General features: G+C 49.5%; 1 protein-coding gene across 6 annotated transcripts in view; it reads left to right on the top strand.

The window, feature by feature from the left end:
* The window catches only part of LOC135905117 (protein FAM117B-like), a 163,140-nt gene that overhangs the window by 105,173 nt on the left and 31,844 nt on the right, over positions 1-26,123 (top strand). The window contains exons 1-2 of one of the 6 annotated variants that reach the window (XM_065436112.2): positions 13,176-13,482; positions 15,259-15,580. The exons of 2 other annotated variants lie outside the window; for them this stretch is intronic. In XM_065436112.2, coding sequence (XP_065292184.2) covers positions 13,390-13,482; positions 15,259-15,580 — 415 coding nt within the window. In that variant the 5' untranslated portion in view covers positions 13,176-13,389. Of the gene's footprint in view, positions 1-13,175; positions 13,483-15,258; positions 15,581-17,639; positions 17,663-26,123 lie in introns of those variants that run through there. 3 more of the 6 variants (XM_070531559.1, XM_065436138.2, XM_065436158.2) reach the window with 3 other exon arrangements.

The following is a 26,123-nucleotide window of genomic DNA, read 5'->3' as shown; positions in this document are numbered from 1 at the left end:
AGCTGCAACACTGCGTAGAGGCCTTGAGTGTTTTAAGGGTATGGTCATGGCGTCCGGAATCCTGCAGGTAGAGGCCAAGGATGCGCAGGGTGGGAGTGAGGGGGATAGGGGATCCTTGTAAAGTGATTTGGGTGAATGAGTTAGCGGCAGATTTTGGTCTAATTAGGAGGAGCGCGGACTTAGAGGGGGAACACTCGAGTCCGATAGATGATACGTGAGCGGAGATGGTGTCGGCTGCTAATTGTAGAGTTTCCCCAATTTCCCCGTCAGAGCCATGAGTGGTCCATGAAGTAGTATCATCAGCGTACAGAGTATGTTTTAGGTGTGGGATGAGGTTGAGCTTCTGGGCTAAGGGGATGAGAGCAATGTTAAATAGAAGGGGGGAGAGGACCGCACCTTCAGGGGTTCCAAACTCGCCGAGGGTATAAAGGGGTGTGCTGAGCTGATCAATGTGCAAGGAGGCAGTGCGACCAGAGAGGAAGGCGCGAACGTGGTTGTATGTTTTAGGGCCTACCTGTAGTGCCTGCAGTTCCCGTAAGATGACAGCGTGTCGAATTCTGTCAAATGCCTTAATGAGGTCAACCGCCAGGATAGCTTTAGTAAGATGGGGGATGGTATCATTAAGCACGTCGTGCGTAATTTGAAGTAGGGCATCCTGCGCAGATAGATGCGCACGAAAGTCCACCATACTGTGGGGGAAAAGGTGATTTTCTTCCGTGTACGTTGTAAATCTGGCAAGGATTATGTGCTCAAAGGCCTTGCCGAGACAGGATGTGAAAAATGGGGCGGATGTTCTCGAGGGTGACGGGCTTGTGGGGTTTTGGGATAAATATGATTTTTCCATGCTTCCAGGAGGCAGGGAGAGTACCTGCCTCCCAGCACTCGTTAAAGTAGGTGACTAGGTGAGATATGGAGACATCATCAAGATTTCGGATGGCAGCATTCGTAATTTGATCTTCCCCGGGTGCGGTATTGCGCAATTTCAATAGGGCTGCGCGAAATTCAGATTCTGTAATAGGAGCGTCAAGCTGTGGTTGGGGTGAGCCCGGGTACTCGGGATGTTTGCAAGGAGGACCTGGGGTGGTATAAGTGCATTTCACCTGCTCGAAGAAGGCGTCGGTGTCCTACCGATGGTTATGAGTGAGGCGGCGAATGCTAAGACGCGTCTGAGTTTTAGATTGCGTGGGATCGAGCATGTGGCGTAACAGGTGCCAAGCGTGGGTTGTGGAGAGATTGCCACGGAGGCCGTCACATACCTGAGCCCAGTTAGCTTTGCAAAGAGTGGCACTGTGGTGTTCTATTGGGGATTGAAGCTGGGTGAGTTTGAGTTTGAGTTTCCTGTTGTGCTTTTGAGTTCTCCACCTTCGCGTTATGTTGTCTTGAGCTTCAAGAAGGTGGGCAAGCTTACTGTCGATAACGGGGGTGCCTGGGTTAGTAACGAGCGTTTGGGTACTGCCGCCTCGAGACGTCTTCCGCTGCACGAAGGGCAGTCACATGCAGTCACTTTAAATCGAGATGCATTTAGATTCATTTCCTAGTTCATTGTATCTTCTCCTCCTTTCGCCAGTCTGCATCGCTTTTCAGTGTTCCGTCGACACGGCTGCTTCCTCCTTCATATACGTATAGATCAATTTATCACGGCGGCATTCAAGTGATGAAGTGTATCTACCAATTTTCGGCAGTGGCTGCGCTGACGCCAACTGAGCTCGATGCACCTGACATCCTCCTGGGTATAGCGTTTGCATGAGCTCGTTCGATGGACATCGCAAGGAAAGGCTTCCAGTAGTGAACATTGACAGAATAGGAAGAAGGCGCAAGAACCACAGCTGCTGTCTCACACTGCGATTCCCATCAGGGGAAGCAAAACGTTCAGGCGGTCTGTTTCTCTCTCCCTGCGCTGGCGACACTTTCATGGCGCTTGGAATAGCCTGTCAAGTGACGGAACGGCCAGGCTAAGATCTCTAGCACATAATTAAACCTGCTCTCTCGATCTCTCTCAGATCTGCTGCTTGTCGCGCCCCGCGCCAAGATTGAACAAAAAGTGTTGTTGGGCAACGCATAGTCACCTCTGGCAGAGACGAATGCAAAGAAAACGTCTTGCTCTGCATCCGTATAATTTGTAGAGGTTAAATGTATCCTTTAGCAGACACCAACTAGGTCAAGAAAGGTTCTTCTGAGGTTCCTGTTGGGCACTGGCCTTACCGTACCGTGCTAGGCTTACCCTGGACGCAAACGTTCTTCTGCTGCGGAGATAAGAGAACCGGGCGTTCCCACTGTGCCTTGGGGAATGCATGCAGGCAGTTTCCTCGCTGACTCCCTCCCAGCAGTGACCTTGTGCCGGGCACAAGTTCTTTCGGTCGCTGTATGGCAATACTTTAGTTCAAGAACGCACGCGAGCGCACGCATACCAAGCACACGCGCCGCTAATGGTGTTGCCCCTTGTTGACATTCTCAAACCAGACGTCCATGCGAAGCGCGGCCAGCGCGCACAGCGGAGGGGGAGAGGGGAGTGTCTGTCAGCCGGCGACTGCGCGGAGCGGTCGAATAAACGGACGTCCGAGAGAGCAGCGGGGCGAGTCTTCGAGACTGACTGGCACCGAACGTTACGGCACTTGTAATCGTTGCCAAACACTCGGCAGTTAGCTTATACGGGGCCAAGCTCGCGGGTTCTTTTCCTTCCTTCTTGTTCCGCGCGGCTTTTTCTCGGTGACGCGTTTACTCTGAGCTTTATTTTCGTCTCAACTTTATAGGGGGGCACCGTCGCCGTCCTTTTATGTTCCCGTACTGGTGCTGCTACTGCTTGCTCCTACTTTTGTGTTATTGTTTTATTCTTATTTTATTTTTAAATGTTTACATTCACTTTTCATTTGGCAGCGCAGCGTGCTTGCGTTTTTGTTTCCCGGGCGTTGTTGGCACGCTCTCTCCCTGTAGGCGCGCCCTCAACACTTTCATCAGTGCCCCCCCCCCCCAAAAAATCGTTTTTTTTTTCTGCTTCTATGGTGAGGACCCAGTATGATGCTGCCAACTAATGTCGCGTTTACTGGATTCTTTTAGTTTTCTTCCTCCAGCCGTCCTTTTCGCTTTCTTTTCATCGGAACTAGGCTGCTTGACGACTCTATATAACGCTGCCAAATTACTTCGCACCCGCTATGACAGTTGTTGCATGCGTTTGGGGTTTGCTTTACTTTCTTTCGCTTGTGTGTTCGCTGGCCTGCCATTTTCGTCTCCTCCGGCTGCTGTGGCGATTAGCTTTATTTCCTATGGCGAGCGTTCGTCTTTTTTCCCCCGCTGCCATCCTTTTCGTCCCCGGAGAAGTGCTCGCCATGGCGCAACTCCCGCGTCAAATTTGGCGTCGCTTGGCGCCCGAGAGGCGGGGGGCCCCTTGGAGCGTCTGATGACGCCTCATCAGGCACGCAATCAAGCAGGCCGAGATGTCCGCTGAGCGATCCGACGCGCTGCTCAAATCGGTGAGCAGAGAGAGAGAAAAGGGTGCATAGAAAGGCAGGGAGGTTAACCAGAGCTAGTAATCGGTGAGTAAAAGTGGAGAGGTGAAATTGTGCTCGCAGGCGCCGCTGTGCTTCTGGGTGTGGCGGTGGTGTATTACTCCGTGACCGTGCATGGAAGGGCTTTGTGAGAATGGAAATGATCCTGTTTGCTGCAGTGCGTGTGCTCGCGCCGTGGGAGTGAGGAAGCGTCGAGTTTCACGCGAACAGTGTCCAGAAAGAAATGTTAGCACTCTTCTTTCGCTACTTTGCTGTCAGGAACGCACTGTCAGGCTGATACGCAGGCCGTTTCTGATCTGAAAGTACGGGAAGCGCAGCGTTCAGTGATCACCTTCAGTGCACGCTGACTGGCTGGTTGGGCAAAGCCGCTCGAATCGTACTACGCGCCGTGTGCTACGTCACGCGATAGCGACATTCTCGCTGAGAGTGATGTTCCAACAATACATTCTAAAAAAAAAAAACGTTTACACCCTTTGGGTTGTATTTTGTTCCCAAAGAAAGATCGTCATCTGTCTTGCCCGCATTTCCTTTCTTTAACGCTGCGAGCCCGGTACTTCCTAGTCACGAACGTTACCAGCTTGACACAGCATTCTCGACATGAAAGTAGCGAGCGCCGAGTTTTCAAGAGATGACACTCTTAAAACGGTTGCACCATATTGGGTGTATATTTGTCCCACAACAATAATTGTCATCTCCCTTGCTTGCGTTTCCTTTCTTGAAAGCTAGGTGTTCGCTACTTTCCTGTCGAGAATGCTGCGTCACACTGATAACGCGCATGCCGTTCGTGACTGGGAAGTACCGGGCTCGCAGCGTTAAAGAAAGGAAACGGGGGCAAGCCAGAAGACGATTATTGTTTGGGGACAAGATAAGCCCCAAAGGATGTAAACTTTTTTTTAGAGTGTACGTACATCCCTAGCTTTATCTGGCGAGCATGAAGAGTCGTTTTAGAAGCAGTGCCAGGGTGCCTTTTCACTCGCAGTACAGGGTGAGGCACCTGGACGCTGTGCGGCTTCCCGTTTTCTATCGGCGCCTGCGTGTTTTGCTTATCTGCGTACAACGGTATCGCATTTGGAACGTCACCGACGTCCGTATCTACCACTGTTCGTTCTTTTGCTTTAGCCTGTAATATTATCTCTTCTTTTGCTTGCTTCCGCAGCTATCCGTGGACCTCTTTTACAATTGACGACGTAAGCACTTGGAGGGAGCACATCCTCCGTTGGTTTATCCTCGAGGCGGTCTTCCTGTGTATGATCGCGTAGCCCTTATCTACGCACCTTAGGGACGCGCTATTCTCGTTACCCGACATCTCGACGTCTGTGCTGCAGCTTCACTCGCTTTTGCCAAACCATGTGTACGCGTTATCTGTGGCGTGACACACTGTTATCGTTTACCTGTTGCTTTGTGTGCGTGCTCGCACCGCTGCACTTGTGCTTGTTTTCTCTTTTTTTAATAGCTTCTTCGGTGCCTGTCGGCTGAACACGCTCCTCTGGATATTTACTCTCCGGTCACCGCGGTTGAAAGTTAGGTCCCCGCGTAATCTCGCGTTACCTCTCAAATGCGACAGCATTTATACTGCCAGAAAACAGCACCACTGTTGTTGCGAAGGTCAGCGGCGTTAATAAAGCGTTTTAAGCGTGTCATGTGTCCGTGTGAGCCGTAGATGGTAAGCTTCGATCCACCTTGTACGTGATTCATTCTGCCGGACGGGAAGACAGCAATACGGCATGCTCTACCTTGTTAAGAATGGCGAGCTACAAGACAAAATTGCCACCCAATTACGACACAGGGGCAAGACGCGCATTCCGCACTCCCCGTCGCTACAGCTAGGAGGCGTTCGAAGAAGCGGCCTTTGCGCTGTTAAGAATGGCGAGCTGCAAAACAAGATTGCCACACAGTTACGACAGGGCGACACGACGCGCATCTCCCCCTCACCGTCGCTGCAGCTAGGAGGCGTTCGAAGAAGCGGCCTTTGTGCTGAAAACTGCCTCCTTCCTCCAGCCCCATCGACATTGTGACGGAACTAGTTCGGTGTGTGAACAATGGTTCCGGAGTTCCCCAACGCGGAGCTGATTTGACACGCATGGACAAGCTGCCGCGGGAACGACGTATTTTGGTGCTTCTCACGCTTCGGCGTGGGGCAAAGCAACGAGCGACCCTCGATCGGCACCGATAATTCCCGGAACGGCACCCCTCCAACGCCGTCGTTTGGGCATCGGAATGTGTGTGCCTTTGTGTCTGTAAACTGATGTGCAGAGCAGCGGCGAGTTGGTGATGAGTAAACGAACAGTCGCCGCCTCGTATGGCCGGCGGATCGAGTGTATAAAAACTGTGGTTGTGCGAATGCTGAGACACTTCTCTTGAGCAGTCATGTTAGACTGAGTCACTTCTCTCATGCAGTCATGTTGGACTGTTACTCTTTTTCTCAAGCAGTCATGTTAGACTGATTTAATTTCTGTAAATAAACCCTTTTTCCTCGTTCTCGATGAGAAGCAGTTCTTCACTTCATCAACGATCTCAGCGTAAATAAGTTGGACGACGGCATGGGCCAGCTACCTTCGAATTCATGCCGTACTCCAATCTTGGCAAAGGACCATGGACGATGGGATTGAGCCCCCAATCCTGACAACCTGTAGCCCGAGCGTTGCTTAATCGCGAGTTTCGCGGGCTGCTTCCTTCATTATAGGGCCATTAACTGGGATGGGTGTACATTGCCTTAGGAAGCGTTACTATCTGTGGCGTTAGCTGAAGTTCGCCTCGGCATATGTGAGGGAAACTTGAAGGTCTCGTGGCAACCTCGCAAGACACACTTCCCCAATGAAGCCACTTCCAAGCCCGTTGGGGCATTGTCAGAGTTGTCGGACGAACCTACCGCTGTCAACCAGATGTAGGAGTCGTCGGACTATCTCGCCGCTGCCACCATTTGAAGGAGTCGAAGGTCGTAGAGAGGAACTCGGTGAACAGAATTTATTTACATATTAAGCATTTTAAGACAAGACATACATCGGCAGTCTAGCGCGACTCCCATATGGAGCCCGCAAGACTAACATACAGCAAACAGTTTACGAGCACACAGCTCACTGCTACATTTCGAGCATGACCACGAGCACTCAGCTCCCGACGACGAGCACGACACGAGCACGCTCTAGCAGCCGGCAAACGCTGCTTATATCCTCTCCGCTTGACGTCATAGTCCGACGTCATCGTTCGAGGGCCCCGTGGACGGCGTGGACGGAGCGGACGGCGTGGACGGAAATGTTCGTCCAGTCATTGTAAGCTATCCCCCCCCCCCCCCCTCCGCAGGACGGCCCACACACACAAAGGCACACACATTCCGATGTCCGGCGCCGACGTCCGAGGGGCGCCGTTCCGCAGAACAGTTTACGTACACATAGGCACACATATTCCGATGTCCGGCGCCGACGTCAGAGGGCTTCGTGGAACTCTGCTCCGTCCCCGGTGGCGCTGCCGAGTACCACATTCCTGAGCTGACCGCGCGCCACGTGGCTGCCGGTCATCCGCAGTTCTCTGAAGGGCTCCCCGTCTGGTGGGCTTGGAACACGTGCAGCGGGCTGAAAGGTGGCACGATGCCACCCCGTACGGCCATTCCTAACAACGCGTCGTATGATCTCATTGGCTTTTGGCTAAACGCGACCAATGCGCATTTTTCTGGCGAGATCTTGAAGCCTTGTTCATTCAGGTACGTCGATGTTAACGTCGCAGCTTTTTGAAACCTTGCGTGTACCTGCGACCGTACGTGTCGCACCAGAAGCCCAGACGCAGATGTCGTCGGCATACATTGATACTTTGACCGTGTTCGCCAGTCGTTCCACGAGACTAATGAATACAATGTTGAAGAGCGTGGGACTCAAGACACCGCCTTTCGGAACTCCATGGTGCGTGTAATATTGCGAGGTTGGTCCAGCTTTAATGTTAACAAATAGAGTCCGCCTCTCTAAATAACTGCGTGTCCAACGATATAATTGACCACCTAGGCCCACCGATTCCAATGCCTGAAGTATGGCGTCATAAAGAACGTTGTCATAGGCTCTATTTATATCGAAGAACATTGCGACATATAATCTCTTACACGTCTTTTGATGTTGAACGTAGGCTACCAGATCGATAACGTTGTCGATAGAACATCAGTGACGTCGAAAGCCAGCCATGGCGTCTGGGTAGATTTCGTAGTGTTCGAGGTACCACTCAAGTCTAGCGAGGATCATTCGCTCCATCACATTCCCCACGCAACTTGCCAACGCAATTGGTCAGTATAAAGTAACCTATAAGGGAGACTTGCCAGGGTTAAGAAGCAGTACCAAGCGGCTGATCTTCCAATCTTGAGGAACCTTGCCGTCCTGCCAGAACTCGTTTAGGAGCGCACTTCGTGCCCGTTAACCAAGGTGACATATATAGCATACGGTAAGATATGTCATCCGTTACACCCATCATTCTTTCCATAGCTTGTTGAGGACGACGCAACGAGCTATGGAAAGAAGAATGATGGGTGCAACGTTAAGGGATAAGAAAAGAGCAGATTGGGTGATGAAACAAACGCGAGTTATGACATCTTAGTCGAAATCAAGAAAAAGAAATGGGCATGGGCAGGACATGTAATGAGGAGGGAAGATCACCGATGGTCATTAAGGGTTACGGACTGGATTCCAAGAGAAGGGAAGTGTAGCAGGGGGCAGCAGAAAGTTAGGTGGGCGGATGAGATTAAGAAGTTTGCAGAGACAACATGGCCACAATTAGCAAATGACCGGGGTAATTGGAGAAGTATGGGAGAGGCCTTTGCCCTGCAGTAGGCGTTACCAGGCTGATTATGATGATGAAAATATGTCATCCGGACCAGGCGACGACGACCGATTACCTAGGGTGGGCACTGCGTCACGCTTTTGAGTTGTGCAAGGCTGATCTATGCATGAATCTCCTGAGTCTGGAATATGGTTCAGTGTAAGCGAACCTGTGCAAATTGGCTGACCCGCAATCATTGCACAGAAGTTTTCCGCCACATCAGTGTCTTGTCGGCGCTGAAAGTGTTAGGGCTTTAAACGGAAAGCTCTGTTCCCGAACAGAACGTACACCTCACATAGCTCTCCATATTTGAGATATCGGTTTGCGGGGATCTAGCGACGCAAAAAATTTCGACCACCGTTGTTCCTGTAGTTTATCAATGCGGCGTTGTGTCTTCTCATTCATTCGCCGAGCTGACCTTTGATCCTGAATTGACTTAGTGCGTCGGTATCTTCCTTTAGCACGACGGCGACTCGCACGAAGCCGCTCCAATTCCAGACTAAATTCAGAGGACCTTCGGCCGTCTGTGCCGTTTTCTCGATAGTTTGTTGAAGTCGACGAAGGCGCCTTTGTGACAAGCGTCCTCGACCTGAAATTTAAAAAATAATCCAATCTATTCTTTGTATCGTGGTGGATGTATACGTGTTAGACATCCCCTTGATCTTGAGGTAAGTGGGGATGTGATCGCTTCCAGGCGTTTCAATGTCCAAAAAACCACTTAACATGTGTGGCGAAGCGGCGGGAGACGAAAGTCAAATCTAAGCAGCTGCTATACGGTATTACCCGCAGGAACGTTGGACTCGCGTCATTCAGCAGGTAGAGATAATTGTTGCAGACTAATGCAGCCAGTCGTCGTCCCGTCGCGTTAAACTTTGAGCTTCCCGAAATTGTGTGGAGTGCGTTTAAGTCCCCGGTGATAATCCACGGACCAGGTTGTGCTTTTAAGGTGTCTTTTATAGTCTTTTGGTGTCAAATCGACTTGATGGGGATAGATACACCTCCAAGAGTGCAAAGGTAACTTTTGTATTTTTAACATTCATGCACACATACTGATTGTCGTCATGAAGTTGCACAGGCTGGACGACGTCAGTGAGCTCGCGGCGAACGTGACGACCTTGCTACTTTTTTATGTCGCTTGATGAGAATATTGTCTCGTAGCCGGATAGCCTTATTGGATGTGTTAATCTTGGTTCACAGATGACAATGATTGGAAATCTGTTAGTGAGAACAAACTGACGAAAATCGGCGGTGCAAGATCTTAGACCGCTCGCGTCCCACTGAAGGATTGACGCTTCTCTGACTTCCCTACGAAATGGCTGGTGATTGTTTGCCATGGCTTCGCTCAAGGCTTGCTAGGACGAGGCTCAGCGCGTCCAGCACTTGTAGCCTACTTCGTGCAGGTGGGTTGTAAGCATAGCCCTGATGACATTCACAATGGATCGCAGCAGCGGAATCATTTGGCAGTCCACTATTGAAGCCTCACGAACAGAAGCGGCCTTCGATGGGAGCATCAAGCGTGGAGGCTCTTTAGAAGACTGAGAGCTTGCGAGCGCCGGCCACCCTTCCACGGGGGGAGTCTTTTCTGTTTGGCCTCCTTGTGCTCTCGGAAGTTCTATTTGAAAATGATGGCGTTGGTCGAAGCCGGGCACGAACCCCATTCTGTCTTGAGCGTTTCCGTCGATGGCGACGTCGACGCCGGATCTTTTCTGATGCCTCTCTATGGGTTGAGTTATCCCTGACCATTTGCTTCAGAACTTAGAACTTTTTTTTTTATTCTTGGGCATTCTCTAGATGTCGCTTCACAGTTGCCACACCTAAATTTTGTTGCATGGCAGACGTCTACAGTGTGCGACTTCGCACACCTGGGGCATATTGTGCAGTTTGCGCAGAGGCCCTTAACATGCCCGATCCTGAGGCATTTATGTCATTGAAGTGGCTTGGGGACAAACTGCCGTACGACATGTCGGAAATGACCGACCTTTTAAGTGCGGAGGGATGGAATCCCCCATGGACACTATTTTCCCGTAACGACTGTTAACGAAGCGGCATACGTGCCTGATGACCACTCCTTCGTGTGCCGGTTTTATCGGAATTAGCAGGTCCATGTTTGAAATTGCCAAGTCAGTATCGTAGACTACACCTGCAGTGCAGGCCCCAGCCATGGGATGGCCGGTCGTACCTTTATGTTGCCCAAATCTGCTATCTGTCGTAGCTTCTCCAGCGTGGTTCCACGGGTTGTGTCGACAGTTAGAACATGCTTTCGTGTGCCCAGTCGGACCTCCTTGTCTTCGTTTGGCTTCTTTCCCTCAAGAAAAACAGAGGTAGCTTGCCGGTTCAGTACTCGAAGGCTGACGGAATAATTCACTAGCATGAAGAGGATGGTGCGCGGGCAGCGTTCACTGCTTGCCTGCCTGCATGGTTGACGTACTCGCTGGTGACGACGCCTTGATGAGCCTCGTTTTAGCCCTTCGGCTCCTCACCGACACGAAGCTGTCATCCGATGAGTCGTCGCTTGTGATTGAGTAGACCTCTGTGTCTTCGCTGGTGCTGGACCAGGTGCCTCGTTTCCTTGAGGAGCTTGTCAATTAATGTAGAGCTCTGGCCAGACGGGCCCGCAAGAGGCTCTGCATCCATGGCCACGAGAGTAGGAGCCTCTCTTGAGCCTTCACTGGTGGTTGACCACAGGTGCCTTGAGTCATAGAAGAACTTGCGGTCGCAGACTTCTGGCCGCACGAGCCTGCGGAACGTTCCGCGTCCATCGCCTTAAGCCAGGAGGCGGAAAAGCGCCCAGAGACTGATGAAAATTTGACGAAAACTGGCTAGCTGGGACAGATTGCTTGCTTCCTTGTTTCTCAACTGTGGCACTTACCCACTATGGGGGAGTGGCCAATAAACCGGCGGTTAAAGGTTAAAAGGTATAGGAAAGGGGGAGAGAAAAACTTAAACGGGAAATTAAATTGCGATGAAATATAACGTTCATGTTAATTAAAATAGATTTACGTGGCAGATATAGAAATATATTTTTTCATTATATATAATCAGCAAATTTTGCATTCTTCTTTGGGTGGTATTAGAATAATTTCGAAGACACAATCAGGGATTTAATGATCTATCCATTTATTGATTTCGAGAATTAACGTGGTCGCCTTCTTGTGTCACATATATAGTCGCAATTGGCCACGCAGATGTTCCTGTGGCTAAAGCCCCATGAAGAAGCCCCGAAGGAGAGGATAGTTTGAGTATTTAAAGAATTACCCAATTTTCTGTATGAAAATTCTAATTTCTACCTCTGATTTCTAAATAGACGGCATGCTACTAGAAAGTGATCAATGTTTTCGGGTTCCTGGCAGGTTTGGCACAGAGGGGACGGTGCGAGACCAGAACTGTATTGGTAAAAATGTAATGGTGGGATGCGGCATCGTAATTTTGTTATGGAGATTTCTAATTTACGGGTGGGACACCATTTATTGTCCCATGGAAAGGACAAATGGTTAAATTCTGACATTTGGATTTTCACTTTTGTAGAATCTTGGAAACGAGAAAATTTTCTAAACCTAGCCGCGGTGACATAAGTCGAAATAAGCATAACGGACATGGCTGGTCCATCAAGAGACATCCGCGCAAGTATGTGTGCCATTTCATATAAGAATATAGCACGTTGGCCTGGAACCCATACCAACCGCACCAGGCTTAAGTTTGTGGGGGGGATTAATGCTTTAAATGCATTGGTTACAGTAGTGTCTGAAGATGAAGTGAGTGATGTGCATACTGACAGTGAATCAGGCACTATAACCGCTGTAGAATAATTTCAAGGAAGTTTTCATAGAGCTGAGATAACGGCTGATAACTCAGCAAGAAATATGGGTGTGACAGATGCATTATAGCACTGAGGAACTTCGTCGTTGTCCGACCTTATAATTAAAACTTTTGGATACCCCCTCGCACATGGCCAAAGCAAGCGGGCAGCACAACAGCAATAGCAGATGCAGACGACGCCGGCGCCGGTCGTCTGCTGTGCGGTACTCCTCAAAAGCGTCTTCGCGCTTTCAATGCGGATTTAACTTTCTAAGCAACTGGAAATTATTCAGACGTCACCTGTTGTTTTTGAATTTAGGTTATAAGTTAATAATATTGGAAGCGTCATCTTGTATTAGTAAGTGGACATTTTTTCTGGTATCACTGCAACTACCATTAGGATCCAGGCAGCGCTAGCGTCGCCTGCGAAAACCGTTGCCATTGGTCCTATGGAAATGTCACAGGCTTGGCGGTGCTGCCTGAGGACCGCGGCTGCCGCGGCTGCAACGCAGCGCAGCTTTTGTTCCATTTGTTTCGTAGCGGAGGGAGAAACGCGCCCTTGCTTTAACCCTCGCAACTCCCGTGTCTGTTAACTGACTCACCCCTGGTGCGAGACAGATAAGAACGAGAGAAAGGGTTTGAGAAAGGCTTGGCGACGACGCGATGCAATGTGGCAAGCACAGCGACCGCTGCTTCTGCCCCTTGCTTCGTATTTCCCTCCTCCTCGTGCCTTCTGCGGCTGAGCTGCCGCTCGCGTGGCTGGGCTAGCGGCAGCGTCGGCGCAGCAGCGCGCGCGAGTGCATGCGGCGGCGCGCTTTCTTTTCTTGTCTATGTTTACTTTACGAGGCACGGCTGCGCGAGACTGCTTGGCGCTAGCACCGACGGCGCCGCTGTCGTTTTGTTTGCGTCGTATCTTCTTACCTTTTCGTTGTGTTGTATTTTGGCACAGCTTTTCTTCTTTCCTTATTTTCTCTCTCTTCCTCGTGGGCCTATCTAACTACCGTCCTCTCTCCCTTTCCTTTTTTATGACGTGTTGTTTCCCTCTGCCTCGAGCGATGCACGCTGCTGCTTCGCCTTTGCCAGCGCGGGGACCCTTTTTTTTGCGTTCTTTCGCGGCTGCGTAGTACTTCTGCTGTCGCGCTGGGTGCTCCTCTCCTTCGTTCGCTCCGTCCTTCGGCGATCGCTCGTTTCTTGTCTCTGCCGGCTCCGGCACTTTTCCCTCGCTTTCTTTCTTTCTATTTGTTTCAACCGTCTTTTCGCCTTGTTCGCGCGCCTTAGCAGCCTGCGGATTGTATGTATGTGTTTCTGTGATCGCGCGCGCGCTCACTCGCTACCGCTTCTCAGGCGAACGTGTGCACGCACAACGGCCAGGCCGAGCAGCTGCCTCTTGGTGCGTATGTTTCGCTGCATTTTATTTGTGTATTTTTGTTGTATATACCTGTTTGCTCCATTTGCCTTCCCTTGACCGCTCGCTCATTAACTTCCCAGGTGACAATAATCTCCGAATCCTCCGAGTGGTTAGCTCTCGGTTAAGGCTTTAAACCTGCTAATCAATCGCGACGACGTATTGCACTTGTGTGTACGTGTCGTAACAGTGCACGCTTTAAGTGCGCTTTGCTTTCCAAAGTGCACTGCGGTCGTACCGCCGAGTCTTAGTTCCTATCGCGAATATATGTTCCCGCTTTTGTGCGTTTCCAAGCCGAATGAACGTGCGTGTTTTGCTTATGTACAGCCGCCCTGATTTTTAATAATATAGCGCGAGCGTCGACTGAACTGCTGGTGAGCGCCTTATAACGGCGATAAGCGTGCAACAAGGCGAGTGCAACAAGGCAACAAGGCTCGTGCGCGAACTCTCGCCTTGTTGCACGCTTATCGCCGTTATAAGGCGCTCACCAGCAGTTCAGTCGACGCTCGCGCTATATTATTAAAAATCAGGGCGGCTGTACTCTGCAGCTGTCAGGCTTTGTGTACTTGTGCAATTCTTTCTTTCTTTTTTGGCGCTGTTTTGTTCCGTGGCGTCCTCTCTGTGTTTTGTGAAAGCCATCTCTCTGATTCTCTATGACCTGGCAGAAGTGCCCACTCTCTAAGCTGTGATCTGTACCCAACAGACTACAGCGAGTTCTGCTTTTGCAACACTACTTTTTCTTCTATGCGATAGCAGACCACGCGGCAGTGATGAAGGAACTCGCAAGGCCCGAGCGCTCCAACCGCGGTCTTCCCTTCCGAAGGTCATCATTCAGCCGCGTGGTGCGTTGAGGGCCTAAACGATGCGTCATATAGAGTCACGAAGCCCGTGGCCATTTTCAATTGTAGTGTTCGCGTGTGGACGCTGTTTGAGTACCGGCGCGATGCTATCCGTATGTTAGGAACTGCCGCAGTCCTCGTTCTCGCTTTCGTCTATGCTGCCGCCTATGCGTTCAGATGGCCCGCATCAACAGAGCATATCGTCAAGGTCGATACTGCGGGAGAGACGCAGGCTCCTAGGCTGCGCCGTTACCGCGCGGTGCCCCGAGCAACTGCCCGCACCAAGCGCGCAGCGAGACATATAAACTGACTCTACTACAGCATAAGCATATATACAGTCCCCTTGGTTGAGTCTGTGCCGGGGGTTTCTCCAGTAGCCATACTCTGATTGGCATTGCGTGGATGGCTGACTTTCTGTGACCTGGTCTTGTTGTGTACACAAATACGATTGACTACGTAGACGCGTTAAGTTTGGGTATCGGAGGAGGGTCCTACTCAAGAATTCTTGGAGAGCCCCATTAGGGTAGCTGAGGAAACTGTGTTCCTCTGAGTGTGCCTACGCGCTTGAAACTTCATTTAGTTGCAGCACTGCGTTCTTCATTTTACGAAGCCGTAAGTTATTTGGGGACGTTTCGTAGGGGCCGTAATGACGTGCTGTTACGCAGTTCGCGTACATTTGTGATATGTGCTTTGACCGCGGAGTACTAATCCGCGCCCAAAAGCATTCGTGGGAGTTCTTCGGGCTTTCTCTTCCAATAAACATTTCGTGTGGCATATATTTCCTTCGTAATGTCCACGCATATCCCCCGTGTGGGAGGGCGCAGACCTTGAAAGAGTGGAATGCCATTTCGAGGTCCGCTTGCAAAAAGCGCCCACTGCTTGCGTATGGCGCGCGCGTTTTACGAGCCCCGTGCCCATGCAGGCGGCGCGTTTTGCGTGTTCCCTTTGGGGCTGCGGGGACTCGCACTCCAGGCTCGAGTTCTTTCTCGGCGTTTCGCAAGTGGCCGCCCGTCGAGAGGCGTCAATGCAAACGAGGAAGGGGACACCCGTTTCTCGTCACTGCCGCGGCGGGCGGACAGCCCAGCTCGGACGCTGCCTGGCTGCCGAAGGCCAGGACTGTTTCCGGAACTGCCGTGCTATATTATCGCCTTACTACACGATATATACTCTGGACTGCAGCCAAAGCCCACTTGCATCTGCTTTTCCAAGGAAAAACGTCACGCCGCTGGACCTGTCTTGGGAAGGTGAGCTGCATGGAGTGCGAACCTTAAAAATGCCTTCGGTTTGATTGAGGATTCGCAATTAAAGACGCTCAGGCCTGACAAGAGGTCATTCAAATGTCGGAGTATTTGCTATAATGGCTTGCGCGCTTACTTGAAGCGCTCGGTGGGCCTATCCAAAGAGCGAGATCGGTGATATATAGGTTCTCTCTTCTGGGAACACGCGGGTAACATTTTTTTCTAGTATTACGTACCAAAGTGAAAAAGAGGGCGAGTTCGTGTGTAGATGGTTTGCTGGAACTTGTCATAAATCTCTCGGGTCAGCTTTATCAAATGTTACGCGAAACGTGGTCCGTGTAATGTGATGCATCGAGGAGCTGTTTTCGGTTTCGTGGGTGGTGCCGCGCGGAGTGGTCCGGCCGCTTGGTCGTGCGCGCATGTCGCTGCTGGCACGCTGGCAAGGACGCTGTCGGCGCCGTGTATACACTCCTCCGTTCGTGCTTCGGGTTACCAGGCGCATAGGATATTACGTAAAAAATAGCGCTAAACGAAAACAAGGAGACGAGAAACATATCGCTTCCTGTCGCTTTGTTTTGTATCCGGGCAATCATTCGCTGCAGCTCGAAGCCCTCACGTTCAAACTGCTACAGAGCTGTGGCCCTTAGGTATACCCATTTCTCGAAACCCCGTCAGCTGCTGTGTAAATTCTGTGGTTTTGCATGCAAGAACCACGATCTGAGTATGAGGCACACCTCGGCCGCTGTATAAAAGACAACGATATTTTTCGCGCGGCTGTGACTCGCGTATCTGTGGCCCTCGAGGGGTTTTGCAACGCAGGGGCGGAACGCCTGCGTGACGGAAACTGATCTTCCGTGTGTGTGCATATATACATGTACCGTGGGCGCCAAGAACTTTGCAAAATCGAAGGGCTAGTGGCACACACACACACACACGCACACACACACACACACACACACACACCAATGTGGCTTGGCCTGTGGTGTCTGGAACACTCTATACTTACCTGGAACACTATATGTATACTTCCAGCATCCTCAAAGACGACGGCGAGAACGCGTCGCGTGATCGAATAGTCTACACGTGCATGTGACTAGAAGCAGCAGCGGCGACAAACATGCATGCGAATTCAACTACAGTGCATAAGTGTAACACTGAGAGAGACCAAGAAGGCCGATACCCTTCTCCGAAAAATTGTTTCCTTGCTTTCAATCAAGGTTCGCTTGCACGGACCGCTCGCGCTATGGACAATCTGACATATATATGCGATCGCATTTGTTCGTATATTGTATCTAACTTAGATTTAGGTGCACGTTAAAGAAACCCAGGCGGTCGAAATTTCCGGAGTCCTCCACTACGGCGTGCCTCATAATCAGAAAGTGGTTTTGGCGCGTAAAACCCCAAAAAAGAAAAAAGTATTTTGTATCTATAGCCGCGTTTACATGAATGCGACAATTGGCGCATGGCATCGCATCGCATCAACATTCTAGCGCATTCCCGCGCTTTCCTAGTGCATAAGCCCCGTGTAAATGGGGCTTATGAACTATGAAAGTGCGTCGCTTAAGCGCCAGCCAGGGGTGGATTGAGACGAGTAAGTAGACTTTCGCAGTGCCTGTAAACGCGATCGCATCGCATTAAGAATTCTGGGAAATGGAATTTGCTGCGGCTCTGCTGCGCTCGCTGTGCTGCGGTGTGGCGCCGGACGCGTCTGGAAGCGCTGCTTTGCCTTCGATGTGCGACACCGTGTGCCACCGCACCAGGCGTGATGCGCTACATATCTAGTCGCTGGCGCATCGCATTACTCGTGATGAGCTAGAAGATGTGGCGCGATAGTGTCGCATTCATGTGAACGCGGCTTATGTGGAGCGAAGCGTACCCGAGTGCTAAAACTGTTCATGCTTTCCCCGCGGTTTGCAGCATGCAATTACGCGCCTACCCGAAAAGATGCGGGGAGACCCCACTACGCGAGCCTCGCGACCGCGTACAACACTGTCTCCGGGATAAGTCCAGCCACATCTCTCGGATCGGCCCATTTGGCTCGGCGAGGAGAAGAGGCGCGAAACCTCGGAGAATATATGGCGTAGAAAGGTTCGCTTTAACATTACTATGTGCTTGAGAGACGTGTATTTATTTATCGCAGTGCGGGTATTTCGGTTACCGTTCGTTCTTTCGCTGCCTAATCGGCAACCAGCGCATCTACAGGGGTCATCATCATCATCTGCCTGTTTTATGTCCACTATAGTGTACTAGAATAATGTCATCCACCGCAGGACGAAGGCCTCTCCCTGCGATCTCCAATTACCCTTGTCCAGCGCCAACCGATTCCAACTACCGCCCGCGAATTTCCTGATTTCATCGTTCCACCTAGTCTTCTGCCGTCCTCGACTGCGTTTGTCTTCTCTTGGTACCCATTCTGTAACCCTAGTGGTCCAACGGTTATCCAACCGGCGCATTACATGACCTGCCCAGCTCCATTTTTTTCTCTTGATGTCAATTAGAATATCGTCTATATACCCGTTTGCTCTCTGATCCAAACCGCCCCCGTTCTGTCTCTTAACGTTCTGCCTAGCAATCTTCGTTCCATCGCTCTTTGCGCGGTCCTTAACTTGTTCTCAAGCTTCTTTGTCAGTCTCCCAGTCTCTGTCACAAATGTCAGCACTGGTAAAATTCACTGATTGTATGCCTTCCTTTTCAATAATGGTAAGGTTCCAGTCAGGAGCTGACAATGTCTGCCGTATGCGATCCAACCCATTTTTATTCTTCTATGAATTTCCTTCGCATGATCAGGGTTCCGTGTGATTAATTGACTTAGGAAAACGTACTCCTTCACATATTCTAGAGGCTGACTGGCGATCCTGAACTCTTGTTCCTTTGCCCGGCTATTCATCATTATCTTTGTCTTCTGCATATTAATCTTCAACCCTACTCTTACACTCTCTCTGTTAAGGTCCTCAATCATTTGTTGTAGCTCGTCTGCAGTGTTGCTGAATAAAACGATGTCATCGGCAAACCGAAGGTTGCTGAGATATTCGCCGTCGATCCTTACTCCTGAGCCTTCCCAGTTTAATAGCTTGAATACTTCTTCCAAGCATGCAGTGAATAGCATTGGAAAGATTGCGTCTCCCTAGCTGTCTGCCCCTTTTCTTTATAGGTATCTTCCTGCTTTTCTTGTGTAGAATTAAGGTAGCTGTAGAACCTCTGTAGATATTTTCCAAGGTATTTACGTGAGCGTTCTGGGCTCCTTGATTACGTAAATCCTCTATTACTGCTGGTATCTCTACTGAATCAAATGCCTTTTCGTAATCTATGAAAACCACATAGAGAGGCTTATTGTACTCTGCGGATTTCTCGATAACCTGATTAATGACATCGATGTGATCCATTGTGGGGTATCCCTTCCTGAAGCCAGCCTGTTCCCTTGGTTGGCTAAAGTCCAGTGTTGCCCTTATTGTATTGAAGATAATTTTGGAAAATATTTTATATAATATTGGGAGTAAGCTAATGGGCCTATAATTTATCAATTCTTTAACGTCTCCCTTTTTGTGGATTAGTATAATGCTTGCATTCTTCCAGTTTTCTGGGATCCTTGCAGTCGATAGACACTTCGTATAAAGAGCCGCCAGTTTTCCAAGCAGTATGTCTCCTCCATCTTTGATTAAATCGACTGTTAATCCATCTTCTCCTGCTGCTCTTCCTCGTTTCATGTCTTGCAAGGCCCTTCTGACCTCATCGCTAGTTATAGGACTGGAGGAGTTTCTGTATCCTGTTCATTACTGTTTCTAATGGAGGTATCCTGACTCCTCTGGGTATTGTACAGGTCAGTATAGAATTTTTCCGCTTCATTTACTATATCTTCGAGATTGCTGATGATATTACCCTGCTTATCTTTCATTGCATATATCTTGATTATCCTATGCCAAGTCACTGATTTCAGGTTGCGTCCATTTTTTACGGCTTCTTCAGTCTTTCTCACGTTATATTTTCGAATATCACTTATTTTCGCCTTGTTGATCAGTTTTGACAGTTCCGCGAATTCTACCTTGTCTCTTGAGTTGGACACTTTCATTCTTTGTCGTTTATTTATTAGATCCTTTGTTATTTGGGAGAGCTTGCGTACTGGTTGGCTTGGTGCTTTGCCTCCCAATTCATTTGCTGCCTCTGAAGCCAGCCTGGTTACGGTTTCATTCATTAGCTCTATGTCATGGTCATCTCTCTGTTCTAAGGCTGCATATTTGTTTGCAAGTACCAGCCTGAATTTGTCTGCTTTTACCCTTACTGCCTCTAGCTTTACCTGTTTCTTCTTGGTCAATTTTGCTCTTTCTGTCTTCAAATTGAGGTGAATCCTAGCCCTCACTAACCTATGATCACAGCACTTTACCTTACCTATCACTTCTACATTCTGCACTATGCTGGGATCAGCAGAAAGTATGAAGTCAATTTCATTTCTTGTTTCACAGGGGAATAGTAGAATATGTATGAATCAATTCGTCGATCATTGATTCGATCCGATATTCGATTCGTCGAATATTGATTCATCGATATTCAGCTAGACAGTACCACAAGCAGTATCCAACACCGTGAGCCACGGCGCCGCCGACGCCGGCCTCTACAATTCGCTTGGATTGTCCATGTCGCAGTAAAAACGTGTTGAACACAGGGCACCTAGCCTCGAATTCGGAGTTCTATTCCAGAGTAGTATGTGCAACCACTTCAGTATATTCCATTCGCTCATAGCTCTGCTAGCTGCCGTGAACTTTTGACGTTAGCCGTTTTACACATCACGTGGCTGGATCGATGGTCTGTAAGAATCACATTGAGCGGAGCTGATCTCTCTCTGTATCATGCTGTGTCCACGCGGACAAGGCAGCGCAGTCCAAGTTGTAGTAATCTAGTTTGGAAATAACAGCTGCGCTGTAACATCCAGCGACAAACGTGAGCGCAACACAACTTACCGGGACAGAAATGCATCACAGAAGTGCTGTTTTGGTAAGTTCTGCAGGAAAGCATTCTTTTTTTAATTGATGCATAAACTAAATTACGCTTATTAGCAACTGACGGAAGGGCATGTTTTAATTCTTGGTGCCCATAATTTTTAGCTACCGTAGGGCATTGTGGAAGAGCTCGTGTTGTTGTCTCGTGATGTTGATTGTCACGTAGTAGTGAAGCTAAAAAACACAGCAGCATAACTGTGAATAACAACTTTCTATTGGGCGAACCTGTGCCCACAAAAGCAAGTTACACTCAAAGCACAACGATAGCAGCGAATACAGTCGGCGATCGTCGAAATCTGATCTGTATGCCGGTCAAGGGCGTCGGCATGAGTCATCGAAGGTTCCAGCATATGGTTCCAGACTAATCGCTGGTGCCTTTGTGTCTCCCAAAAAGTACTACGCAATTCGCGTCGCACATGCAATCAGATTACACAAGCTTTGGGGACAACAGACAACGGATAGAACCATTGATAACATTCCAGTAATTTTCAATAATACCTTCGCGTCTTGCGCTTAAGTTGTTGGTAGGTGAAATGCAGTCCCCGAAAGAATGATAAATAAGTACACGTGTGAATATATTCGTTGTATAAGCCTTCGTTTATTACAGTGGAGCTGTTAGAAGCTCATTGGGTTTCTCTTGGCGTTCGCAGCTTCGCCGAGCTGTGGGAGAGAGAGAAAGCAGAGTATTAAAAAAAATAGCATCGCGCAGCATAGCGACGCGGCGACGGCGGGTGGAACCTAACGGGGGAGATGTAGCGTCGCGGCGGGGGACACAGGTGGTGTGCCGTTACTGCTCGGCGCTTCGCCGTGCTCCCTCACGGGTTGCAGAATCACGCGTCTTTCCTTTCTTTAGGTCACTATCATCAAAACTGCCCTCCGATAAAAACCCTCGCGCTCGCCTCGGCGGGTTTCAAGAAGCTACCTGAAGCTACCAGGTACACGGCGTCAGAGCTAGCATGCATCAGCGATAAGGCGCGGCGGCACAGCGCTGGCACAGGACACCGACGCATATGGCGTCTCAACAAATCGCTTCTGTTGTGGGACGGAACCACCCACAGAGGAAGACGGTACGGATTTTTCGGAAGCCTTAACTTCCCCCTGGTCGGTGGTGTTTGCGATAGCACAGCCACGCATAATTTTTAATCTAACCGCGTCGAGCCGAGTTTTGCTGTCGCCAGCAATTTGGCCTTCATATGACCGCAGCTGCGTCGTAGCCTTGGCAACGCGCCACGTGACTTGCCGCGCCGAACTCCGCCGCCGGCTTGGCGCACGCGCTCTCCGCAGCTGGGTCGCCGCCTGACCACGTGACTAGCCGCGCGCCTGACTAAACTAGGAGCACCTAAAGCCCCTTGATAATTTGAAAGTAGCGACACTCTCCTCCTCACGGCGCTTTCCTCCTCGATTCTCCTTGCCCGCCGGCTGCGCACGGCACGCTATTCCTCCTGGGCTCCCGCGGACGGGCCGCAGGATTCTATGGAGGCGTGTTATATTGGGCCAGTTGCGCGCCCCAGTGGGGTTGAACATTTTGAGAAATGCTAATAACAGCATCGATAATGCTGGAGGCAACGTTTATGGGAAGGTTGGTTTTTTCTTAAAGCCGTATGAACGGGGTATACTGACTTAAAGGGAGCTTTGAGGCGAGTTCTATACTCTAGACAATTTTTCTGCCACATGATCAGATGCTTTACTTCGTGCGTCTGGTCTAGTATTACTTGTGACGCATCCCTTTGTGTGTGGCTTATTAAGCGAACGCCTTAGACCTCTGTTTCAAGGTCCCGTGGTGAGCTACAGAAAATATCACGTGACCGAAGGAAGGCGGGAAGCGAACCAAAGCATGTGCAGCCGCGTATAAGAGATGATTAATGATTACCAAAGTAATGATTGATTAGTGATTGGATTGTTGTTCATGCACCCTTATCCACCCCAATCGGTCTTAATACCCTTTCATCAACACTTCACCTTAATCCACCATAATCCGCCTTAATTCTCTTCCACGCACCTAAATCTTTATTCATGCATCTCAATCCTTCGTAATGCACTCTAATCCACCTTAATCTTCTTTAATACACTCTAATCAACCTTAATCGTCCCTAATCCACCTTATGTCAACCACTAATGATTCATTAATTAACTTGGGTAATCATTCTCTCATACAGGGGTGGACATGCTTTGGGTCCCCTCTGGCCTTCCTTGGGTCACGTGATACTTCCAGTTTAGAACGCGACCTTGAAACATAAAGATCTAAAGGCTTTCGCCTTAAAACTAAAAAAAAAGCTCAATTTTGGCTAGTGAACGCTCATCACCTACAATACTACGGGGATACTTGCCACTAAATTTTTCAGGGCGCAAAGCAGAATCAATAATACTGCGCTTCCGACCGAATAACAACAGTTAGCGACGTGCGAAGTGATGGAGCCACCCCAGAATATTAAGCATACTGAGGACAACCGCAACAAAAACGCTGGTGAGCAGGCCGGAAGAATGATAAAAAAATGCAGCATTACGGGATGCTTTGCTACGAGCTATAAGAAAGACTCCTCAGCTCGCAAACAACGCTGTTCTTTGTCAGAACAAAGTTGCTTCGGCCAATGTCATGCAGCTACCTAGGCACAGCCGTCACTAGGCCTAGGCACAGCCGTCACTGGCTCAACGATGATTGTATACCTAAGTATAATAATCACAGCTAAATCAAAGGTTAACCAAGTGAAACCAAGACTTAACCAGGCTAAACCAAACCTTCGCTTTTCATATCCAAGGTTAACTGAGCTCAGCCGCAGCCGGTATTTTCTTTCTTGTGCGCGCAACTCCGGCGTCGGAAAGGCGTAAGCTGTCTGGTATATAAGGGTGCCATTGCGCTTCTTATTTTCGTGACCGCCGCCCCCCTTTTCCTGTTTCGCCAGCTACTACCGCTTCACCCTCCTCCTTTTTCTTTATTTGTCGCGCATTTCACTCTCATTAGCTTCCTTTCTTGCGTCTAGCGGCTCGGTCAGATTTCGCTCGCTTATCAAAGTTGGGGCGGCGCGGGCGTCGTCTGCGTGTGAAAAACAGGAGAGGAAGGCAAAGACGTCTTTCACCAGCCAGACAGAGAAATAAATGAAAGTGCGGGGGAGGGCGGAACCTCTTTGAACGACGGCAAGGAAATTAGGTTATGTCCACGGCTTCGCTCGAACCATTGGGTATAAGGACGTCACTAAGGGACATGCAGTGTGCGCTAAACGAGTTTGCCGATGAACTTTCCTTGCGATCACTCGACTTCGGTGTTAGTCCGTATATAGACTGCACGCGCTCCGCCGACCTCGGCGCGAAATCCATTCCGTTATTGTTTGGAGCGGAAGACGAAAGCATCGACGAGGAAGAGGGGTCAGAAAACGCATCTACCGCGAACGCATTGACCCGCTACGAACGACCGTGTCAGTGTTTTGTTTGCTCACGTTTTCTATTTATTTTTTGGAAATTAATATAAAAACCGCCGGTCGATCTGAAACGATCTCGTATCGCAACCGCTCCGTAACGAGCGCTGGCCATTTGAACAGCTGTCCGCTCCAACTTGCAGCCATCGGTGCCATATTTGTCGAAGAGACTTGCGCCTGTCACGATCGTTCCCTGGAACCGAGACGCGCCGGGCAATTTCTTTTCCGAGCGACACGTCTCGGCGCCCGACGAATGCAAGGCCCGCGCGCGGATCTCCGTTCGCGGTGTTGGCTCGATTTGCGCGCACGCTCCGTGCATGTGGCTGACGGGCAGCGCCGCTGTATTTTGGGGTGGTTCCACAGCTCTGTTTACAGACGCGCGCGTTGCGAAATAACTTTTCTCTCTCTGGTTCATTGAAAACGAAGGGGCTCGGACAGTGAACTGATAAATAAACCACGCGCTATGTGTAGAGGGTGTTCCACGTGCGGAACTTAGCCAAACTTTAAAAATATGCAAGTGCTACGTAGCTGGACAAAACCAAGGTAATGTTGTTTGCCATCGCTTGGATATACTTGAAATATTTTTTTGCATACCGTCTAATTACATAATTAGCCTTGATTAATTAACAACTTCTCATGTGTTATAGTTACATTAAATGTGTCGATGAAAAAATCGTAGAGCATCATACAAAACTCCCGATAAAGCTTTCTGTTGCCTAATACTCGCCACATAAATGCGTTTGTACGAGCGTGAAAGAAGACCGCGAATACATGCAAAGTGCCTCGAGCGGCCAGTCGCGCGGCAATTTTGCGTGTATTCGCGGCCGAGTGACTTTTCGACGCAGCAAGGAGCCAACGCTGTGGCCAGACAGGAAGACCGGGCGCTGAACTGTGGTCGCGCAGCAGTGGACATTTCCTTTGCTCGGATTCCTTGCACCGGGTGTTCTTCTTCAACAGCTGGAATTTTTAATATAGCCCATGGCATATAGCGCAAGTTTACTTATTGAGCTGGATTACTCCAGCAGAAACGGGCATTACACTGAAAATCAAGCGCCTAATTGACTAATTAACACAGTTTACCTAATCAGCAAATTAATTAATTATCCTAAAGCACTTATTCAATGCATGAATAGAAGCTGGTGATTTCACAACACACATCCACTTGGAATAAGGTTTGAAATTAGCACCAATTTCGAGATAAGCGCAGTTAAAGTTGCTATAAAAATGCACTGTGTAGTTCCACTTAATTTTTTTTTATCAAAACGCCGTTTTATGCGTTGATGCTCGAAAATTTACTGGAACACTAGAATTCATTTCATCGCAAACTTTGGGAATGCATATCTCGAAACTGGTGTCTCGTTCGAAGTGGATATGACTTTTGATGTCACCGCGGGCTACAATTCGCAAATTGCAATGTGCTGTAAAGCAACTAGGTTAAACGTTAGTTGGTCAAAATTCGTTAATGAGTGAAATATTCGTTTTGATTTCTCGAGCGTACAATGCACAAACAGCATTAAGCGCGCCTGCCGTTCACGAGCAGCTTTTGTAGCTCACCGCCCCTACGTCTTGTGTGTGCGTGTGTCTGTGTCTGTGTGCGTGCGCGCGCGCGCGTTAAGCGATTGAGTGAAATGGCACACGAGCAGGGAATTACAAAATTCAGCGAGCTCTCAAGGCGGTACGCAGCAAGCGTACGTTACGTATCGTTACTGTGTTTGTGTTCGTTCTCCTGCCTATTTGGCGCTGCCAATATATGAGTAGCCGAGACTGCTTTTGTTTTGTAGCGCGCATCCAAATGCGGCGACCGCAGCCAGCAATTGGACCCCAGGATTACATCTTTGTCGTTAGAATGGAGCAGCCGCTGAGTCGATCATGGCGGTGGCTTGCACATTGCCGCTCTGCGTGTACAGTATATCGTCGTCGTCATATTTTTTGTGTTCACTGCAGGACGAAGGCCTCCTCCTGCGACCTTCCCCTGCCTTGCGCTAGTTGATTCCAACTTGCGCCTGCATGTTTCCTCATTTCATCGCACCACCTAATTTCTTGCCGTCTTCGACTGCTCGTTCCTTCGCTTGGCACCCTTTCTGTAGCGCTGTGGTGCAGTATGCATGCAGGCTCAAATACGTCTACAATCTTGGGCGTTTTTTGTGC

Source organism: Dermacentor albipictus, chromosome 1, assembly GCF_038994185.2.
Source record: "Dermacentor albipictus isolate Rhodes 1998 colony chromosome 1, USDA_Dalb.pri_finalv2, whole genome shotgun sequence".
In the NCBI taxonomy this organism is placed as follows: domain Eukaryota; kingdom Metazoa; phylum Arthropoda; class Arachnida; order Ixodida; family Ixodidae; genus Dermacentor; species Dermacentor albipictus.
This window is presented reverse-complemented; position numbering and strand designations above follow the sequence as displayed.